Genomic DNA, 21,604 nt, shown 5'->3' with positions numbered 1-21,604 from the left:
TGCCATGGGAAAGAGCTTGTTAGGTGTGGTAGGCTGAATAAGGGACCCCAAATATCCAGGTCCTAGTCCTTGGAACCTGTGAATGTTGCTTTATGTGGCAAAAGGAACTTTAAAGATGTGATTAAGTTAAGGGTTTTGAGATGGAGAGATGATCCTAGGTAATCTGGATAGACCCACATGCAACCACAAGTGTCTTTATAAGAGACAGGCAAAGGGAGATTTGACATAGAAGAAGGCGGCAGTGTGGCCACTGAATTAAGATGCTATATCGCTGGCTTTGAAGGTGGAGGAAGGGACCTTGTGGACGGAGGAGTGCAGCCCTAGAAGCTGGAAAAGGCAAGGAACCAGATTTCCCCCTGGAGCCTCTGAAGGAAGTGCAGTCCTGCAGCTCTCTTGGTTCCAGCCTATTTTGGGCTTCTGGCCTCCAGGACTGTAAGAGAATTAATCTGTGTCATTTTTAAGCCACCAAGTGAGTGGTGATCTGTAACAGCAGCCACAGGAAACTGATAACGTATGTCTGAGGCAGGTAAAGGGGAGAGTTCACCACATGGGTCTACAGAGGCAGGTAGGGCTAGTCTATGAAGGGCCTAGTTGGCCATGGTCAAGAGTCACGGCAGGCCACTGGAGAGTTCTAAGCAGAGACAGTGCGATCCCATTACATTTAAAGAAGATCTCTCTTGTTCCCAGGGTGGAGAGGGGACTGGAATGCACAGGGGCAGGGGTGAGGGGGAGAGGAACTAGAGAGACCACCTAGGAATCACTGCAGGGGAGAGGCAGCTGGGCAACCTAAGGAGGGATCAATGGAAGTGGAGGGAAAAGGATGGATTCCAGAGATATTCTAGTGGTAAATTTTCAAAGGTTTCCAAATAGAAAGGATGAGAGGGATGAGTGAAAGGGAAGACCCAAGGATGACTCCTGGATTTTTGACCTGAGTAATGGGGGACCTGGGGAAGACAGGTAGGAAACAAATTTGGAAGCCAAAGAGACTTCTGTTTTGGATTTTCAAGTTTGAGGTATCTAAGTGGGAAAGTCAGATGGAGACGCCAAGTTAGGTGTGGGTCTAGAGCCCATGGGAGAGGTCACCATGAGATATAAGTGTCAGCATGGGGGTCCTCAGCATCAGAAGGGGAACGGGGTCCTTGGGCCTGGATGACATAACCCAGGGAGAGATTATGGAGAAAGAAGAGATCGAGAGGGCCCAGGTAAGGGTGGTACTGACACGTGATTACCATTAGAGCTCAGAGTGGAAGCTTCTTAACTTGAGAAAGCCCTGTAGATCCACCAAAAGCAGCCTAGGCCCCTTCAGGTAACTTGCGAACTTAAAAATTCTCCACCAGGGAGGTTACCTGAAAGGTGTGCGCTGGTGGCTGGTGGCCTATCCAGGAGCAGACAGAGTCCAGATTTGTAGCTCAGAATATTGAATTCTTACATGCAGGGGGAAAAAAAGTATCAGAGCAGGAGAATTTATTTTAAAGAGCCTCAGACTTTAATTATATTCATCATCATCCTAGAAGAAAAAAAGTGTCAATCTGAGTGTTATTCCCCCCTATATTGCCAAAACCAGATGCTGAAATGAATACACCCCACAGAAATGTGGGAGGTGGAGTCCCATTCCAAGCGGCTGAGTTGAGACTACATGCAGCATCATTTCATTATTGCACCAACACATCTTCACGCCTCCTTCTCCACCCAGGAGATTGGTGCAGCCCAGTGGGTGAAGCACACAGCAGTCGGGATACATACCCTGGTGACACCTGCACAGGAGGCAACGCATATCCAGCCTCTGGCCGCAGGTGCCAGGTTACCAGTGAACAGCAAGGTCATGGACAACATCAGGGACCAGCCTGGACAGTTTTCCTGGAAGGGTTACATGGTGAGAGACAGCAGCTGTGCAGACTGGCAATCCAAGCTCTTTGGATTCCCCGAGATTTCTTTTTTTCCCTCTAAATTTCATCCCACTTAGCATCACTTCCAGAACAATCCCCAAATCCAATCCCCTAAGCATTCCCCTTCTCCCTGCCAATCCCTCTGAAAACCCTTCCTCTCAGGAGGGCTGCATCTCTTCTTTATTTGGAACTTCTTTCTTGACATCTTCAGCTCCACATTCCCCTCCCCTCCCCTGCTCTTCCCCACCCCCAGGAAACCAGAGGCTCCTTTGAGACCCACCCTTGCCTGATTATTCTGCTTCAGTCTCCTGACTGCTCTCTCTGCTTTTGCCCTTGTGCCTTGGAATGAGCCCATTAAAACATAAGTCAGATGAGCCACATCTCTGATCTCAACTTCCCAAGACTTCCATCTGGTGCTGGGTGAATGTCAAGGTCTCCTGCTGGCCTGGACCACCCCTGTGTTTCTCTGGCCTCACTGTTGTCACTTACACCCCCATCCTCTGCAATCCAGCCACACCAGCTTCTTGGCTGTTCCTTGACAACACCAAGCACATTGCTGCTTCCAGATGTTTGCACTTGCCTGTATCCTCTTATGGGAGCAGTCTTCTGTAGATAGCAGCATGGCTGGCTTCCTCATTTCCTTCAGGTCTTTGCACGATGCCTTATCAAAGGAGCTTTTTCCTGAACAATCTACCTAAAATAGCAGACCCCAACCACCTCTTCTCCCCTGCCCTGCTTGGTACTGTCTTCTCAGCATGCACCTCCTGATGCACGCTTGTTTCTTCCTTCCCCTGGAATGCCAGCTCCATGGGAACATGGGCTCTGCTCACTGCAATGTCCTCAGAATTTAGAACGGTGTCTGGCACATAGTAGATGCCCAAATATTTTTTGAATGAATGGAGAATCCACCTGCTTAAAGGGGGCAGAAATAGAAGTTGGTGCAGAGGATGATAATGAGTCACTTTTTTCCCAGACACATCTAGTGTCTCCTTCCTAAGGGAGGAAGGCTTCTGGGGACATGGGATCATTCCTAATGTATCTACTGCTCAAAATGGCTTCTAGAGGTAGCACAAAGATCCCAATGAAGAGTGAATCTTCAACCTTTTTTCTCTCTGTGTGTGTTTTCTAAATCATTTGTCATTGATAACAGCAAATAGCTCAAACCGGAGAGCATGGATTTATTGTTCGGCTGGATTAAAGATGATTGAAGTAATCTTTTTTATCTTATCATAAAGAGCTTTTAGGTGACCGGAGTAAAAGCCCTCAGAGACAGAATGTTCAGTTGTACCTCGAGTTTGTCCCTCACTAAGAGAGAAGCATATCCTTGAGATGGAAGGCCATTGATTGAAACCCTGTGCTGGTCTGTTACGGAGAAAGCACTGTACAGTATCCTTGCCTGTGGGGATGCCTGATCCACTTATCCTTGCGGTTTGGAGAATGCACGTGTTCACAGAAGTGATGGGGAAATGGCTGGACTCAAGGGAGGTTGGATGAAAAACTAGCAGTTGCCGTTTCCTGAGATGGGGAAGGCAGCAGGGTTGCAGTGAGGGGTGCAGAGTATCAGGAGCCTTTTGGTTGAGCGGAGGCAATAGAATATAAAAAAAAAAAAAAAAACACTGAATCTGATGGGGCTGGGAGTAAGGGGTAGCCTGTGGCAGCCATTTGGGAGGCATGAGGGAGGATGTCCTGAATAACCGTGATGTGTGCTATTGAGAAGGCTTTGCTGAGTCCAGACTAGGTGTTATTCTAAGTCAGAGGCCCCTACCAGGCTGCCAGGAGAGTCCCAGCTCCTGGTGTTAGAGCAGGCAGATGGAGTGATATGAGCAGAGAAAGGGGGATGCAGGCCAAATGGCAGAAATCAGGCAAAAAAAGGAGGGGCATGGGCCAAATGCAGGAAACCACACATCATGTAAGCAATAGGGGTTCTTGGGTAGACAGAGAAAAGCAGGAACCCCTGGCTGATAAGAAATCACACATTTTTGGGCAAAAAGTATCATGGAAGCCAACAAAGAAAGATGGGACAAAGGAATCTCCAGTGTCTGAATGTAACCTTTTGCTCATTGTGCTCCTATTACAGTAAAATTACCTTGCAGATTAGAAGTACCCATCATGTACCGACGCCATGACACTTCCAATCCAGGCTAATAAGGACAAAAATCCCTGCTCTCCTCGGAAAGGAGGAATTAGGATGAAAATCAGGGAATACGATCCCAAACCCTTCCCTCCCCAGTGACTATTCTGCCCATTCATTTTTACACCCTGTGTAACCAACTTATCAAAGAAACTCAGAGCAGCTGCTCACCTGAGCCCGCCCGCTCTATCTATCTATCCCTTAATAAATCCTCACTTTACTTTCTTAACCTCCCTGTCTCTGAATTCTTTCTGCAACGAACAAGAACCTAATCACCAGCAACACCTGGGGGAGAGAGCTCCATGTGGTTCAGTGGCTCTGTGTTAGGGTCCTGCTGTGTGTAATAAGAGAAATGTGCGAGAGAATTTAGAATTACAGTCACTACCCAGCTTACCACCCTTCAGAGGGCTCCCACTGCTCCTGGGATAAAGAGCACCCCTTGGTCTCGGTTCGCCGTGCCCCGCCTGACTGGCCCTTCTGCGCCCACAGTTCTGCATTCTGCCTCTCTCAGTTCCTCGGATATGTCATGCAATATGTTCCCTTTGCCTGGAGTGCTCCCCTCACCCCAGCTGCCAGGCATCTTTTGTACCGCATCTAAAGGTGAGTTCCTTAAACAGGCTTTCCCCGAACTCCAAGCCACCCTTGATGTGTGCTCGGAGCAGTTCTCCTGAGGCTTCCTCTCACCTCCCTAATTAAGTGATTGTGTAATTAGTTGTTTAAGGTCTGCCTTCCTTGTCAAAGGGTGAGGTGCCATCTCTCTTGTATGCTGCTGTGTTTCCTGCTGCCTGCTGGGTGCCTGAACCGCTGGTTGCGTAAAGCCAGGGCCAGGCTGAGTGGAACCAGCTCTCGGGTGGTGGGTAGACAGAGGTGATCAGTGGGACCTGGAGCCACCTGCAAAGACCTTGGGAAGTGAGTGGGCTTTGGCTGAGCCTTAAATGAAAGGAAGATTTGGAAGGCAGAGAGGATGGGAATTTTAATTGGAGAACCCATTTAAACAGAGGTAGAACGAGCCCTGGCTTGAGAGGAGAGTAGAGCTCTGTGGTAGTGTCTGTGCTTAGCATGCGCGAGGTCCTGGGTTCAATCCCCAGTACCTCTACTTGTAAAAAAGAATTAAAAAAATAAATGAGTAAACTTAGATCCTCTACCCCACAAAAAAAAAAAAAAAAAAAAAAAAAGAGAGAAAAGAGCCCTGGCTTGAAATTAGGAGGGTCCCAGCTCATCTCCTGGGTGACTGGGGACAAGTTGTTTTCCCTCTCTGGACCTTAATCTCCCATCTGTAAAATGAGAGGCTGGCTTACCAAGGACTGCAAATAATAGCACCATGACTCTATTCCCCCACCTTATCCGCTGGCAGGCATCTTTCTTTCCTGGGAGCCTGAATACATCTTTAGGATTGTTTTCAATACAATGTTCTAGGCTATCGTTACCAATAATTGGAGATGGTCGTTGAGATAAGCCCTGTTGATTAGGTTGATCAGGCCTGGCTTGGAAGAATATCTCTTGGGTGAAGTCAAGCCCCAACACAGTCTGATTCAGGGAATCTGTGACAGGAGGGCTGTGCAAAGGATCTGACCACTGCTGGTAGAGATGAAATCCCTCCTGAAGCATACACCATCATCAGAAAGGACAGAAAGATGTTCTAAGCCAGGAGTGGCAGACACAAATGCCTTCAGGAGCCAGCAGATAATGTAACAGAGAGAAGTGTGTCAGCAGGATAAAATAGGGAATGGTGAGGGCTGTGGCAAACTGGAGAAAGGGAGAGTGCTTGCCCTGTCTAAAAGGATTCAAAATTCTTCTCTCGCACCCTGCTTCCTCTTCTCCTTCCTCCTTCTCACTCTATGAGTCTGCAAAAACAGTCTACAGGCTGAATTTTTATTTGCCAGACAGCCAGGCTGTGACTTCTGAGTCCTATTGACTTTTTTTGGAGAATCTAGTTGTAGAAGGGAACAGTGTTGTCTAAGGCCACCTTCGAGCTAGGCCTGTTGATTCTTATTTTATTGCTTTCTCCTGCAGCGTGATTATGAAGCTGGTTAAAGGTGGACTAAGGAGGGACAAGGATAGATTGAGGCTCAGGTTTTCAAAAGATGTCTGTTTCATTTTGGGTGCTTATGGCAAGGAAGATGGGTGGTTTACTAGTACTGTTAATAATCACTCATGTGACTTCTTTTATGTAGTTACTGGTTTAAATTCCCCAAATCTTCAGAAATGTCACTTTCCACTGGGGAAATTTTTCCTCTCATGATTAAACACACACACACACACACACACACACACACACACACACACACACACACCCCTCTTCCTTTCTCAGTATTAATCACCTTTTCCCATAATTGGTACTTAAAATGTCAAAGGAGAAGGAAATAATTAACAGGAGTATCCAGTGCAGCAAGGTATGCTGCAAGGCTCTGGGACTGATTATAAAAAGCACTTCCTTAAATATTTTGAGCACTTTTGGGAATCAGAGACCTCCCTTCTAATTGAAAGATCCTTAACTACACCCCAAGTCCTGGCTGGTAGCCACGGGTACAGAAGAGCTAAGGGAGGCGGCGTGTGGAAATCCCTTCTCCACTCAAGGGAGACCTCCTTCCAAATTGGGATAGCTGGCAACAGAGTGTTCAGAAACAGCACGGGTCCCAGGCAGAACCTGAGAGGCAAAAGCTTAACATTATTGAGATCCTGCTGTGTGTTAGGAACCTTACATATGATATTTCACAACAATCCTGTAAGACAAGGTGATAACGATTATCTCCTTTTTTGCAGATGGGGAAATTGAGGCTGAGTGGTTGTGCGTTCCCCGTGTCACGCGGCTGCTAATCGAAAGTGCAAAGGGTCTAAGCAAACATAGGTCTTTTTCTAAAGCTTTGCCTTTTCATGGAATCCTAGAATCCTATTAGGATTGGGATATATGGGGAAATTGAGGCTGACCCCACTCCAGCCCCAAACTCTCACCTTTACAAGAGTTTTGACAGTTAAGCTAAAAGCCAAGACCTTGGCCTGGGAGGTGGAGCCGGGAGAAGCACAGAGCCCCGCCCCGGATCCGGTGTCAGCCAATGGTGCCTCGGCACCCATAGTCTTTCGTCCAATCAGCCAGAGATTCCCGCCCCCATCCCCCCTCTTCTCCTCCCCTCCCCTCCGCTTTCCCTTTGGCTCCACCGAGCTTGACAGAGCGGAAAGTCCCTTCAGTCGGCTCCGGGCCGGCAGCCATTGGAGGAAGGTCTCTCACTGGGCGGCCCAATCAGAGCGTGCGCAGGAACGCAGCTCGGGCTGCAATTGGTTAGCGTGGCGGTTGCCCCTTCCGCCCCCGCTCCCTCCCTCTTTCCCTGGGCGGTTCGGAGGCGGGGCAGGTGGGGGCGGGCCCAGGTAGCAGGTTCGGCTGCGCTGGGGCCCGCGCGTCGGAGGTAAATACTAGGGCGGTGGGTGTAGGGTGCCGGGGCCGGCCTGGGACGCGGGCTGGCGAGGCTGGGGAAGGGGCAACGCCCCGCCGCCCGAGGTGAGTGAGCAAGCGGGAGGCCGAGCGGGCGAGCGGCGGGCGGCCCGGCCCCTCGGGCGCCCCTCCCCGGCCTTAGGGCGCCTCGAGCTGCCGCTGCGGCTGTCCGGCCCTGGGCGCCGGCCCGTTACTTGCCCTGGCCGGTAGCCGGCCAGGTCCGCGGGGTGCGGAGCCCGCTGACGTCAGCCCGGGCTTCCCCACCCCCGGGGCTTCCCCACCCCCCCGGCCTTCCTGGGAGGGCTCTCCAGTCGAGGGAGCGTGATGGTCGCCGCCGCCGGGACCTCCGGAGAAGAGAGGACTTAGGGTGGGAGCAGCGCAGGAAACCGCCTCTCCTTCGGCCTCCATTTACAGATGGGGAAACTGAGGCACGGGCCGCTGGCTAGCTCCCGACGGCCCAGGTTGGCATCGAGAGCCCAGGGCTGTAGTGTCTCACACTGGTGCCTTGGGGCGTATCAGTCGATCGGTTTTGGGGTGTTTGTGGCTCCCGTCCAGGAAGAGCAGTCGGGGTTCTGGCCTCCTTAATGGCGTGTTGTGCTTTTTCTTTCAGTTTCCCCCTTTCCAGGGTGAAGATGGTTTTACACAACAACCCGGAGTTCTTTAGTTGAAAGGTGCGCTCTATTGAAGCAAGGTATTCATTCTTTTACTTCTTTTTGTTTTTCTTTTTTGTCATATTAAGGATCTGTGGGGAAAACGGAAGATAGTATTCCTGAGTTGGGTTCTCAGCCGGGTCAGCTGCCCAGTTATTAATGTACTTGGCTTCTTTTCTATTCCACCCTGTGGCATTTGCATGTTTTAGGATGGTTGTCAGCTTCCAGCCACCAAGCCTTTCAGTCTCTCAGCCCCCATCACCCCTACCCCCTTCCTCTCCCCAGGCTCCCTGGAAAGTTGTATCCTTAGCTCAGTTAAGGAGCATTCCCTGCCTTGCCTTTGATTTCTGGCTAATGGGGATCTTAATAAGATTGTTCCTTTTGCAGTCATTGGCTCCGGGAGAAAAATCTAGGCCTTGAGAAAGAGTGTTCATTCAAGTGTTGGGTTTCTGCACACACCACCTCACGCCCCAAGTAAATTGAATGGCCTAAGAATTTAGCTTGCCAGTTCCCTACTGGGTAGTGTGGGTGGATTTGAGCTAGCGCAGTATTACGAGGAAATGATTTGCTGGATATTCTTGTTGAAGTTCATGTACTGTGAATGTTGATAACACCCAGAACATTCTCTGATGTTCGGCTACAAAATTTTACAGTACTCTTTCGAAGAAGCCTTCCTTTGGAGGGTAACTTTTGTGAAGAGCTGATAAGACCAGGACACTTGTTATATAAATCAACAGACATGCAGCAGGAATGATTTCTTGTGGTCTGACATGCCTAAACTGTGATTTTGTTTAAGGAAGCCTCTAACACAAGAAGGGAGATAGGAGTAATTATCCTATTCATCAAACTGTTGGTATTTTGTTCCTGATTTTCACACTTTGATCTTAAATTTGTCAAAGTACTTTTCTTGATTATACAGAATTTATAAGCGTCAGACATGGCGTGGGGATCTAGGAACCCAGTTTCAAATGAACCTCAAAGCAAGTTGTTTTCACAATTGTGAAAGTTTCCTGGTTTCCTCTTAAGCGTGTAATGATGAAGCGGTGTAAAAATTGACCATTTCTTCATTGAGCCAGAAAATTAGAATGAGTGTTTATCTAAGGGATTAGGTAAAATCATTAAATACTGCCAACTCCTGGGTCTTCTTTTCTTCTTTTAACCTTAAAGAAGCTTTCAGCCACTTAAACAATTAGGATGAGGAACTGGAATTTTGACTTTCACTGTTATCGCTTGAGTTAAGCAAGTCATTCATATGTCCTGTACTGAATGTCTAACATATTGTCAGGCTCTTGTTTGGGCCTTGGAAATATAAAGATAAAGGGCTTGGGGAGTTCACAGTTTGGAAAGTGTCGTGGTCAGGTTTAACTCTAGTGAGACACAAGTGTTCCTAGTTCTTCTGACATGAATATGTGGATGTGGGAGGCAGGCTTTCTTTTAAACCTCATATCCTACGCTGGTTCTAGGGACTGAATACTTGTGTACTTGGGCCACAGATTAATTTATGAGAAAAATTAAAACTGACTGTCTCTTTTCTGGTCATGGAATCTCTGCTGTTTAGAAATATGAAAACTTGTTTTCTTACTGAGAGATACTCTTTCTTAAAGTGTTAATTATTCTAGCTGTAGAAGTACTTGGAGAAAGTCCTGTGTATCTTCTTTTCTTTAGTATTTCGCTGACCTTCTTCTTTGCCATATATAATTATGGGCAGTTCTTTAGTATTTTAATTTTTATTCTGATTTACATAGCTCCCTGTGGTTTTTAGAACAAGTCAGGATATCTCAGGAGATGCAAAGTATTACTAAATTGCATCTGTTTTTATTTTCTTTCTTGAAGGTCTTTGAACAATAACCTGACTTGAGAATCAAAATGACATTGTATCTTCTCGATAAGTTAACTATTGTCAATTTTATGTAGCTAAGGCTGTTCGTTTGTGCTAAATACTATCTTTTAGAACTAATTTGGACCTTTAATACTTTCATCTAAAACTTATTTCTTGATCATCTCCTTTTCATTGCATTGACACGAAATTGATACTTGTGCCTTCCCACCTTTATCTTAGTTTAATGACTTTATTTTAATACAATTAAATTCTCCTTTACTCAGAATCCAGACCATCAAGAAGCTTAGATAACAGGATGTATTTTCAAATCTATGTGACCCTAAACTGTTCCCTCCTCTCAGATGTTGTCAAAAGAAAATCCTGTTCAGTATGATTTTAGGGTTAAAAATATTATTGTATTCCAACTCTTTGACAATCTTCATTCAGTACTTAGAGTATTTTTATCAGGATACTCATAATTATTCAGTTTTCCAGCCTGAAATAAGTATGATGGTATTCAGATGAATTGTTTGTGATATGCTTACACTCAAAAGTGAAGTACAGCATAGTCAGAGGCAATTTTTAAACAATTAGACCTAAAAAGTAGTAAGAGAACACAAATGAGGGCAGCCACCATGTGTTAAACCTCTATTTTTCAGTGTCTAACACTGTGTTGAGAGCAGAAAAATGATTGATAACTCACTGACAGTGTGATTTAAATCTTTCCCATAAGGTCTCGGGTCAGTTTTTATTGCTTGGGTTTCTTAAGACTTAATCTAAGTGAAAGAAGAATGTTGGCATTATATTCATTTCTACAGTGGGAGGAAAGCCTCTATTAGCATATTCTGCTGTAGTGCCAATATATTGAGATATTAATCATTAAATTTATTGTCTTGATACCTCTAGTAGAGCCATAAAGTTCCCCGTTCAGTTGCAGTAAGAAGAATCAGTTTTTAATATGATAGTTCCAAACCTATTCTTTCTTAATGTATTCTTTCTAAAAGAGGAAAAACCACATCCTTTTTATTTTTGGATAATGCTTTTAAAATATTTCATAACTTTTGCTTTGGCTGTTCCAGTTGTCTAACATGACCCATCCTGTTAATGAGTTTAAATTCACTCATATTTGTGCTAATACAAGTTAGAAAAAAATTAATTGCTCTTTGTGTAGGTCACTTTAAAATACGGTTCTTACTATTATTAAATTGCCCTCAATCTGTTTATAAACCATAGTAGTTGTATCATATTTTACTGTGGACTGTTTCTTAAATGATTTGCAAAAAACCCACTTTTGTAATCAAATTCATTTAAAACAGAGTGTCCTAACGCTTTACATATAGAAATTTAGTTTTGCCTTGGTAGTATCCCCATTAGCACTGGTGGTTTTTATTTTAAATTGTGACATGAATTGTTAAGCTAGAGAACCAATAGAGCAGGATGTGTTGGTGTATAATAATTATTAAGATACAAGGAATTTCTCAATTTTAACATTTGAAGATGTAAGTTTTAAGAATTAAAAAAATTTGTTTTCAAAATATAGTTGCTATACTTTAAAAACAATTTTTGGCCAAAAATATTTAAATACATTTTAAAGAGAACAAAACAGCTTCATTTTTTAAAAAGTTACTTTTTGACCGTCTCATCCTTCTAGGAGCAACCGAAATAATGTCCACGCAATAAAGCCTGTGAGCTTTACTCCTAAAAGACCTGTTCAGAGGTTATGTTTCCCTCTTTTTGTTATTTTTTTGTTTGTTTTTTAAACACACAAATAGGTTTCATCACCTGGCTTCTTAGAACTGGTTAGAAGTAGTAAGTTGGAAAGCAGCAGGGCCATAAAAGAAGTCAAATACATGCTGCAGGAAACCACTGAAAATGGCTGATGGCAAGGGAAAACTGTAGACCGTAAATCTACAGAAGGCAGACGCAAGGACTCAGAAAGCATGTTGTAAAGCCTCTTAACACAGTAGCAGACACCTTGCCTATTGAGAGTCACACAAAATAATTTGTATTCCTATTGATAATTCCATGATCGAGATACAAATGAGGCTATTTCCTTGTTGAAAAATACTGGCCTCTAAAAGAATTTTGGTCAGCAGTAACAGATACTTCGTTTTGGGACTTTCAAGGAATAGAGCCAAATGAAGGTTTGGGTCGCTGTTTGCGTAGCCCTCATAAGGGGTTTTGTTTACAAGGTGCCAAGACGGGTTTCCACTGGTGTCTTACGTAAGTGGCAAATATAAATTGATCCCATTCCTGCTATAGTAGTGCCCTCAGGTGAAATTAAGACAAACACATTGTAAAAAAGAAAGAAAGGAAATAAAAAAAGACCTGCTTTATGCTGCCTGCCCTCACTAAATGTATGCACATATTTCAACAATGTTGGTGTAAGGAGGTGCCAGACCCTTTATCCTGTCTTGGGTAATCTTCATGTCTCATTCTGGCTTGTAGAGGGACAGACTTATAAAAACCTTACCATTATAGAGTACCTCATTATCTACAATGCATTCTAAAAGAAATGTTACTCTGTGTGTGAATTTGTCGGATTACATATTTGATCATTGAGTTAAACGGTTAAACTTAAAATTTGGCTCTTTAGTTTTAGGAGTTTTACTCCTCAAATAAATAAATAAGATTCTTTATTCCAAGAATAAAATAGATAAATATGATAGTGCTGTCGTCTGCTGCTGTTACCCAGGGTAATGGAAAATGGATACCTCCGCCTCAAAGAGGGATGGAGTAAGTACCATAGTTAGAAACCAAATAGCCACATTCACATAACAGAGGATACATAAGAACTGCTGTTTTCAGTAAGATAATTGATTGCATAATGAATTAAAGTCTTGAATTGATGAAATTGTATAGTTTAAAAAAATTTTTCTACTGAAGTGTAGTTAATTTACAGTGTTAGTGTCAGGTGTACAGCAAAGCGGTTCAGTTATACATATACATACATATATATATATATATATTTTTTTTTTTTCAGATTGTTTTCCATTATAACTTATTACAAGAAATTGAATATAGTTCCCTGTGCTATACTATAGGTCCTTGTTGCTTATCTATTTTATATATAGTAGTGTGTATCTGTTAATCCCAAACTCCTCATTTATCCCTCTCCTACCTTTCCCTTTGGTAACCATAGTTGGTTTTCTATGTCTGTGAGTCTGTTTCTGGATTGTGAATAAAATTTGTATCTTTTTTGAGATTCCACATACAAGTGATATCATATGATATTTGCCTTTCTGGGTCTGACTTACTTCACTTAATATGATAATCTCTAGGTTCATCCATGTTACTGCAAATGGCATGATTTCATTCTTTTTTATGGCTGAGAAATTGTATAGTTTTAAACCAGTGATTCAAGTAGGGTTGAGAAGGCTATTTTAATTGTGAGATTAGTATTCCTGTAAACATTTTGACTGAAAAATTGAAACTGAAAAAAATCATCTTTTGTATGAGTCCTTTCTCATATACATAATTAAAATTGTGGTGTAAAAACATTTTATATTTGATACTGTACTGCAGTTATATTTCCTTGTTACATCGTCCAAGTTTTGATGGCTACAAAATTGATTTTTAAAGATATCTTTAATATAATCAGATTTACAATATCTGGTATTTATGATTGAGAAATTAAATGAGGGCTATGATTAACATTTGCCTATCTGAGGACAAAATGTGCAAGATTAAGGAAATGAAACTGAGTTAGATAAAATGTTCTGTTATCAAAATATGGCATACAGATAAATGAATTGTGGTTGAAGTTTCAGAATGTGATTTTATGATATTTTTATTGATAAAAATGTTCAATATAATAATTATGATGGATAACTTTTTACTTAAACTACCTGTACAGAAAATAGCCTTTTTGATTTATGTGTGTTTTCTCCAAATACAGCAGCTTATTCATTTAAGTTAGGCTGGATATATTAAAAAGTCTACTTTTCAAAGTTTAAAAATGTCAGAATGTATGTATAAGATTATCTTTTACTAGAATTTGAGTTCATAAATTTCAATGCCTTGGGAACAAACATTATTGTATTGTCTTTGGAGATAATTTACGATTGAATCTCCTTGCTAAATAAGCAAGATGACGAGTAATATGGTATGTCTTTTAACCTTTTAAGATATTTTTGAAAGTATGTCATTTGTGTGTTTTTACTAGTCGAGTGAAGAATTTAAAAAGTCTTCAGTCTTAATTTTGACTCATGTAGAGTGAAGTGTTAAGTTTCTTTTTGCTTGTCCTCCAGGCATTTTGATCTGCTGTCTTTTTACAGCATGGACACCAAATTGCTAAAAACATGCTTTGGGACTGCCAGTGAATTTATCTTTTGTGGTTTTATTACACACTTAGTAGTTCCCTTTTTTTTGAGTTAATATTTTGGAGTTAATATCACAATGAGTTCGGGCTTATGGAGCCAAGAAAAAGTTACTTCACCCTACTGGGAAGAGCGGAGTTTTTATTTGCTTCTTCAAGAATGCAGTGTTACAGACAAACAAACACAAAAGCTCCTTAAAGTACCAAAAGGGAGTATAGGACAGTGTATCCAAGACCGTGCTGTGGGGCATTCGAGAATTCCTTCCTCAAAAGGCAAGAAAAATCAGATTGGATTAAAAATTCTAGAGCAACCACATGCAGTTCTGTTTGTTGATGAAAAGGATGTTGTAGAAATAAACGAAAAATTCACAGAGTTACTTTTGGCAATTACCAATTGTGAAGAGAGGTTCAGCCTGTTTAAAAACAGAAACAGACTAAGTAAAGGCCTCCAAATAGATGTGGGCTGCCATGTGAAAGTCCAGCTGAGATCTGGGGAAGAAAAATTTCCTGGAGTTGTACGCTTCAGAGGACCCTTATTAGCAGAGAGGACAGTATCGGGAATATTCTTTGGAGTAGAATTACTGGTAAGTTTAATAAACCATTTTAGTGGCCTGTGTGTGTGTGTGTGTCTATGTCTGTCTGGATGTACATGTGTTTTTTCCCCTTTTAAATACAAAATAAGTGTTCCCAGAAATTTTCTGTAATTTTTAATATTCATAATACTTAGGATTTACTTTCTAGTGGTAAACTGAGATGAAACAAAGATGATGCATTGAAAACTTTAAAACTACCTACTACAGTAGGAAATGCAAATAGATCATGTAATTATTGAAGACTTTGGTATCTTAGAAATTTTAACATTGAGTATTAAAAATGAACTCTACCAAATATAAATGAATGAATCACTTTAACAGAATTGTTAATTACCCTGACATTATCATCTGTAGATTTGTCAGTTTTTCTTAATGTGTACTGTTAAGTAATGAAATTTGGAGATAGGTATATTTTTAATATTTCAGCAATTTCAACTTGCTTATTGTTATCCCTGATAATATATGTGAAAATCATCTTGGAATTTGTTTCTACTGAAAAGAGATTCAAGAGCTCTGTGATACATTTCCAGAATTGATGTTAATTCTCAAGAACTCAAATGTCAGTTACATTTTGACATTCTTACAAATAGGATTTCATGCCTTGTTTGCATTTTGATTTAATTATTTAAAAGAGCAATTGTAAAACAATTGGAAATTTGAATCCCCACTGTGCCATTTACTAGCTGGGTTACCAGGTTGTTTAACCAAGCGGCTTCTCTAAATCTGCTTCCTCATCTGTAAGATAGAGATATTAGTATACAGCTTGCAGTGTTTTGGGGATACATTGATTCAGGATTTAGCACAATGGCTGGCATACAGTAATCGCTCAATAAATGGAGCTAATATTACTGTTATATTAAAGTAGATAGCTCTTTTTATGACAAAATTTTTATTAAAATCCTAATGTAGACTCCAGCCCAGCTCTCTCACAGTAGAATTATGATTTGAAATGATCAAGTAGCTTTATTGCAGCATCAGATAGTTTCTTCCTAATTTTTTTAAACACCCTAAATCCAACAGCAACTGCTAATAATTATATTTCTTATAGGTGTCATTTAGAATTTTTCCAGTGATTTCTCTGAAGTCCCCAGAGTGGATGTTTTCTCTTAGAGATCATCTTTCTCTATCGATCTAGCTAGCTAGCTATCTGTCCACCTTTTTTTTTTTTTTCTCTCATGTGAAAACTAGGAAGAAGGTCGTGGCCAAGGTTTCACTGATGGGATATATCAAGGGAAGCAACTTTTTCAGTGTGATGAAGATTGTGGAGTATTTGTTGCGTTGGACAAAATAGAAATCATAGAAGATGATGAAACTGGATTGGAAAGTGATTATGCAGGTCCAGTGGACACAATGCAGGTTGAACTTCCCCCTCTGGAAATAAACTCCAGAGTTTCTCTGAAGATTGGAGAAACTATAGAATCTGGAACGGTTATATTCTGTGATGTTTTGCCGGGCAAAGAAAGCTTAGGATATTTTGTTGGTGTGGACATGGTAAGAAACTTTTGGATTATATTATCTTTGTGAATATGTCAATTAGTTTTATGACCAAATTAGGTACAAATTAAACACTTTGATTATTTAAAAGAGACTAATTAGTAGTAATTTAAAGAACATGTCCTAATTTATTTTTAGTAAAGGAACATTGATATGGGCCAGGAGTCTAGACATAGAATTACATTTACTTGTTTTTCCAGTTTGAATCAACTGGAATAATGTTTTCAATCTTTAAATCTGCTGTGTAATCGCTGACCAATAAACAGAGAAAAACCCACCCAAATATATTACATACTGTCTTATTTTTCTTTATTTTGAAAAGCTTTTTTTTTTTTGGTAATCTGTGTTTCTCTTTTTGTAATATTTTGCAGAATTTTGTTGGCTGATCTGATTTTAGTGAGTTGTATGTAAAAATCATTTATGGAAAATACCTGAATAGAGGAAAAGCACATTGCTTTAGGGGAAAAGACAAGAGTGTTTTCTTAGAATGTAATTCACTCAAAAGAATTTTTTTTATTGTGGAAAAATATATGTAACATAAAATTTACCATCTTAACCATTTTAAAGGGTACAGTTTATTGGCAGTAAGTACATTCACATTGTTGTGCACTCATTACCCCTGTTTATCTCCAGAACATTTTCATCACCCCAAACTGAAACTGTACCTATAAAGCAATAACTCCCTGTCACTCACTCCTCTCAGCCACTTTTCTACTTTCTGTCTTTATGAATTTGCTTATTCTAGGTGCCTCATATAAGTGAAATCATATAGTATTTATCCTTTTGTTTGTGTTATTCATTTTTAATGTTACCTTACAATCATATTTGCTAATAAAGGATGCATCCCAGGATAGCAAATTGGGTGATACCTGTGGGATTAGAAGAAGGAGAAGGAAAAGGCTTGAGGACGTTTTTACCATAGATTGAAAATATGGACAAGAATTTGTTAGGTATAATGAAGGAAATTCATACAGAATTATTAAACACTAGAATGAGGGAGGAGAGGAGGTAACAGAGCCTTGTACTCATGATGTTTTTAGTGATTATTTTTATCTATTCAGGTATACTTTCTGGGAGGCTATGAATGTTCTAGCATAAGTTTCTCTTACCTTGTGCTTGGAAACTGTAGGAAATTCTGTTTGATGCCCAATAGATAAACATTACTATGTTGTTTAGATAAACATTTACTGAATGTTTACCATGTGAAAAGTTAGAGCCCGAGTAAAACATGTGAGTCCCTAGAAATAGAGCTCGTCTTTAAACCACTACTCTTTAAATATTCAGAATTGGTTTAGAGAGGAGATTGTGGGCTGGGTGGAGGGAAGGTTGGAGAAAGAGGGCCACTGGTCATCGGGGTTAATTTCCTCTTGCTGTAGGTCCTTTGGGCCTCACACTTGGCAGCAGCCATTTAGGCCATCCCTTCCGTAGATGGCAGTCTTGGGGTCACCTTGTTTATTTGGGGCAGGCTGTCTAGAGGTAGCACCACCAGCTTCTCCCTCTGCCTCTGCCTGTCTTCCAGGTGGCTTGTGCAATCATTCATTCCAAACCCCTCTAGTGCACTCCTTGAAAGGGAAGTTCTAGCAAATGCAATAGTCTTCAGCTCCTCCTGTTTCCAATGACATTTAGCATGTTCTACACATTGGCGCTCAGGGCAGTTGTCTGACTGGCCCATTTCTTACTCTAGCTCCATGAACAGCACTGTACAAGTTGGTGCTACATTGGAATATAAAATAATTAATATAAAAATCTCCATTTTGGAGGGAATTCTTACATACCCATAAGATGACAGAAGAACAATTAAAACATAGACTTTCTATCTACAGAAAGGCTCACAGGAGTTCAAATTGAATATTTAAGTGCTCAGGGAATGTAAAGGAGTGATTAGAGCAGGTCAGGATTAGATGGGGCAGATTTCTGGGTGGAATAGTGTGTGATTAATACATCTGCCTATGCAGATGGATGTTGTTATAAAGACTAGTGTTTATTGTCTAGTAAAGTATGACGGATGCACTTGATTCCTGGCTCATCTATGTGTTTACTATGGCTTGATTGTTCATGGGTCTCAATTTTTGGAGGGCCCTTTTATGGAAAATATAGAATTTCATGTTCATGATTTATTGAGGAGGGTTTTAAAATTTATTCTGTTATTTAATTTCTAGGATAACCCTATTGGCAACTGGGATGGAAGATTCGATGGAGTACAGCTTTGTAGTTTTGCAAGTGTTGAAAGTACGATCCTCTTGCATATCAATGATATCATCCCAGGTATGTTTTCTTTGTGTTTTATATATTAATAAGGCCGCGCTTCTAAGACATATTTAGTTACGAGGATGTAAATATAAGCTTCAAGATGCATTTTTAGAACTTGACTTTTATATTATGGAATTGTTGTTAAATAGAATAGTCTTCCTTACCCCCAAGTGAAATATAATGCTTAAAGATTTTCATTTCTAGAAGTATGTGATGCAGGGTAATTTATTCATTATCATTCACTTTTTCATTACTTGTCTATTCTAAGTGTGTAAAAAAAAGCCTCTTCTGATAATTAGAAGGGCCAGAAAATGTAATAAACTGCTACCTGTTTAAGTGAGAGCCTGGTTTAAACTAGAAGCCTTTAAGCAGAAGTTGGTCATTTAATATAATCCTGTGGAGAGGGTTCTTGCTGGACGCCCTACAAGATCCCTTCCAGTTCTGAGGTGATGTAATTGATCAGGCTTCATGACTCTAGTCAGAAATAGATCCCTCAACTTTCACATCTTAAAGATGGTCTTAAGCAACCTTTTATTTTACCTCAAACAAGTAGCACCTAATGGCTGCTGTTAACTGATCGATAAGTTTCTATTGATAGCAACATCAACACCACCTTCCCCCAGCTTTTAGTAGAATTCCAGTCATAAGCTAGTCTGTTGGTAGTATGTTATTCATAAAACTAGGCAGTCAGAGGTGGTGATTCTTACTGAGCATTGTGCAACTATGAATAAATTGTCACAAAGCCTGCATTTAATAGCCACAAATTATGAATCCTTAATTAGATGTCTTCTACAGTCTTGACAAACTTACAAGGTAGGTCTTAATTATCCCCATTTTGTTGACAAAAAATTAGGGCTTAGACAGGGATAAGACTGACTAGGATCAAGTAAGATCCTGCTTGATTCCAGTAGAGCTGGAATTCAAATCCAGACTTGTCTGATTATAAAGCTTACCCTTTTCAATACCTCTTCACCCCAAAACCTGTGTGTATACTTAGGGTTTGAAGATCTGCATAGAAAAACATACTTCTCAGCTTCCAGTGTATACTTGGGAATATTGTTTCCATGGAGATGTATTTTGTCTCTAATTCTATAAAGCTGAATTTTACTGTAGCAAGGATCATAACTGAATAAAACTTTCTTTCCTTTTTTTTTTTTTTTTTTGCTTCCAATGTTATTCCATTATTGATTTTGACCCAGAACACTTCTAAGTTCCTGATAGGTCATTTCAGGTTGTCAGTTTCTTTTCTTGTAAGAATGAAGGGGCTAATACTAGATGATCCTTGAGGCTCCTTCTAGCCTGCACTCTTTGCCCATCCTGTTTTGCTGTTGGTTTGGTAGGTAATATATGCTTGTTTTGCTGAGTTAGGAAGTGCTTTTTGCTTTAACTTTTAGCCTTTCAGCAAGAATACATTAATTTCGTTGAAGGTATTCAAATGATAGCTTTATTTCAATTTTGCTTTGTGAAAATCTGACATACTTTGTTTTCCATGATTTCTTTAAAATCAGTTTTTTAATTTCTTACAAATTGGTTTCTTAGCTGTTTCTTTACTTCTGTTTGGAAACAAATGGTTTACATTCAGGGGAAAGCATACATGTGCTTGATATTTTACCTAGTAATATTTAATTTACCTTTTCATGCCTGCTTATGGAAGAACACAATCTATAATCTTATAAATTGAAATACTTTTTAATGTTACAATAAATGCTTATTGTTTAAAAAGCAATTTTGTAAAAGATTGTTCCTTCATGAAATATTATTAAGCCCTTACGTAGGCTTCTTCTAGGTGCTGAGGATATAGTAGGAAGCAAAACAGGTAAAAATCCTTCTTGCATGGAACTTTTATTCTCATAAGTGAAGACAGACAATAAATTACACAGATGGTCAATTAGATGGTGATTGGAGGGAGAATGATAAGCAAAGGAAACGAGAAGGGGAATGCTGGGTTGTGAGGGGTGGGATTTTTCTATTTTATGTAGGGTAGTCCCAGTGAGCCTCTGTAATGTGCTGACCTTTGAACTCTTGGCATGAAGGAGATTTGAGGGCCTGGCCAGCTTGAGGAATAGCAAGGGGTTCATGTGGCCTGAACGAGTGAGAGTGGTAGGAGAGGCAGTGGGAGCTGGACCAAGCAGGGCTGGTGTATGGATTCTTGGCTTTACTCTGAGGGAGATGGGAAGCTAAGATGGGTTTTGAGTGAAGGGCAACTCACTGCAACTTAATTTTAAAATGATCGCTCTGGCTGCATGTTAGAATGCAGAAATAGGGAGATCAGAAGGGGACTGTTGCACTTTTCCATATGAGAGATAGGGGACGGTGGCTTGGATTGGGGTGGTATGTTGGGGTAGTATATCACATATTGTTTAGTTTAGCCTATTTTTAAACTTAATACAAGTAGAATCATAGTGATTGTATCCTTTAATTGTTTGCATCATTTACTTAAAGTGTATTTTGAGGTTGTTTCCTGTGGATGAAAGTATTAATAATTAATTCACCCTCACTGCTTCATAGTACATTTCATTGTGTGAATACCTCATGATTTAATAACCCACTCTAATGTTAATGGATGTTTGGGTTTGGTATATTTCCGTATCTTCTTCAACACTTGGTACTGGTTAAAATTTTTGCTAGTCTGATGCCTGAGAAATGGTATCTCAAGATGATTTTAATTTATAGTTTCCTGATTATAAATAGAGTTGAATAACTTCATATGTTTACAAAAACGTTTGTGTCTACTATTAAATATCTGTTTATGTCTGCTCAGTTTTCTGTTAATTTGTCTATTTATTGATTTATGAGTTCTCTATCTTAAAATTTTAATAAAATATTTTTTCAACATTTTATTATAAAATTTCAAACATACAGAGCAGTTGAAAGAATTTTATACTGAGCTTCACTATTCCTACCACCTAGATTCTACAATTAATATTTTTGTACTTACTTTATTGTATATTTATCCATCCCTCTATCCAGGCACTAATCCATCTTTTTTTTATGTACTTCAAAGTAAGTTAGACATCAGTACACTTACACTTTGGC

The 21,604-nt window shown here is 40.5% G+C and overlaps 2 protein-coding genes across 10 annotated transcripts in view; both read left to right on the top strand.

Annotated features, from left to right (window-relative positions):
• Positions 1-3,523, top strand: part of NOD2 (nucleotide binding oligomerization domain containing 2) — a 39,798-nt gene extending 36,275 nt beyond the window's left edge. The window contains exons 13-14 of one of the 3 annotated variants that reach the window (XR_010382318.1): positions 1,565-1,873; positions 3,122-3,523. The gene's annotated coding sequence lies outside the window, so the exon portion shown is untranslated. Of the gene's footprint in view, positions 1-1,564 lie in introns of all 3 variants that reach the window. The other 2 variants (XR_010382317.1, XR_010382316.1) reach the window with 2 other exon arrangements.
• Positions 3,524-7,352: 3,829 nt separating this feature from the next.
• Positions 7,353-21,604, top strand: part of CYLD (CYLD lysine 63 deubiquitinase) — a 63,935-nt gene continuing 49,683 nt past the window's right edge. Inside the window, exons 1-5 of one of the 7 annotated variants that reach the window (XM_031458461.2) lie at positions 7,353-7,418; positions 8,055-8,135; positions 14,164-14,815; positions 16,013-16,315; positions 18,478-18,583. In XM_031458461.2, coding sequence (XP_031314321.1) covers positions 14,312-14,815; positions 16,013-16,315; positions 18,478-18,583 — 913 coding nt within the window. In that variant the 5' untranslated portion in view covers positions 7,353-7,418; positions 8,055-8,135; positions 14,164-14,311. Of the gene's footprint in view, positions 7,511-7,663; positions 7,906-8,054; positions 8,136-14,163; positions 14,816-16,012; positions 16,316-18,477; positions 18,584-21,604 lie in introns of those variants that run through there. The other 6 variants (XM_031458464.2, XM_031458462.2, XM_064489170.1 and 3 more) reach the window with 6 other exon arrangements.

Source organism: Camelus dromedarius, chromosome 9, assembly GCF_036321535.1.
Source record: "Camelus dromedarius isolate mCamDro1 chromosome 9, mCamDro1.pat, whole genome shotgun sequence".
In the NCBI taxonomy this organism is placed as follows: Eukaryota; Metazoa; Chordata; class Mammalia; order Artiodactyla; family Camelidae; genus Camelus; species Camelus dromedarius.
The sequence above is the reverse complement of the archived record's forward strand: the minus strand, read 5'-3'. Positions and strand labels throughout refer to the sequence as shown.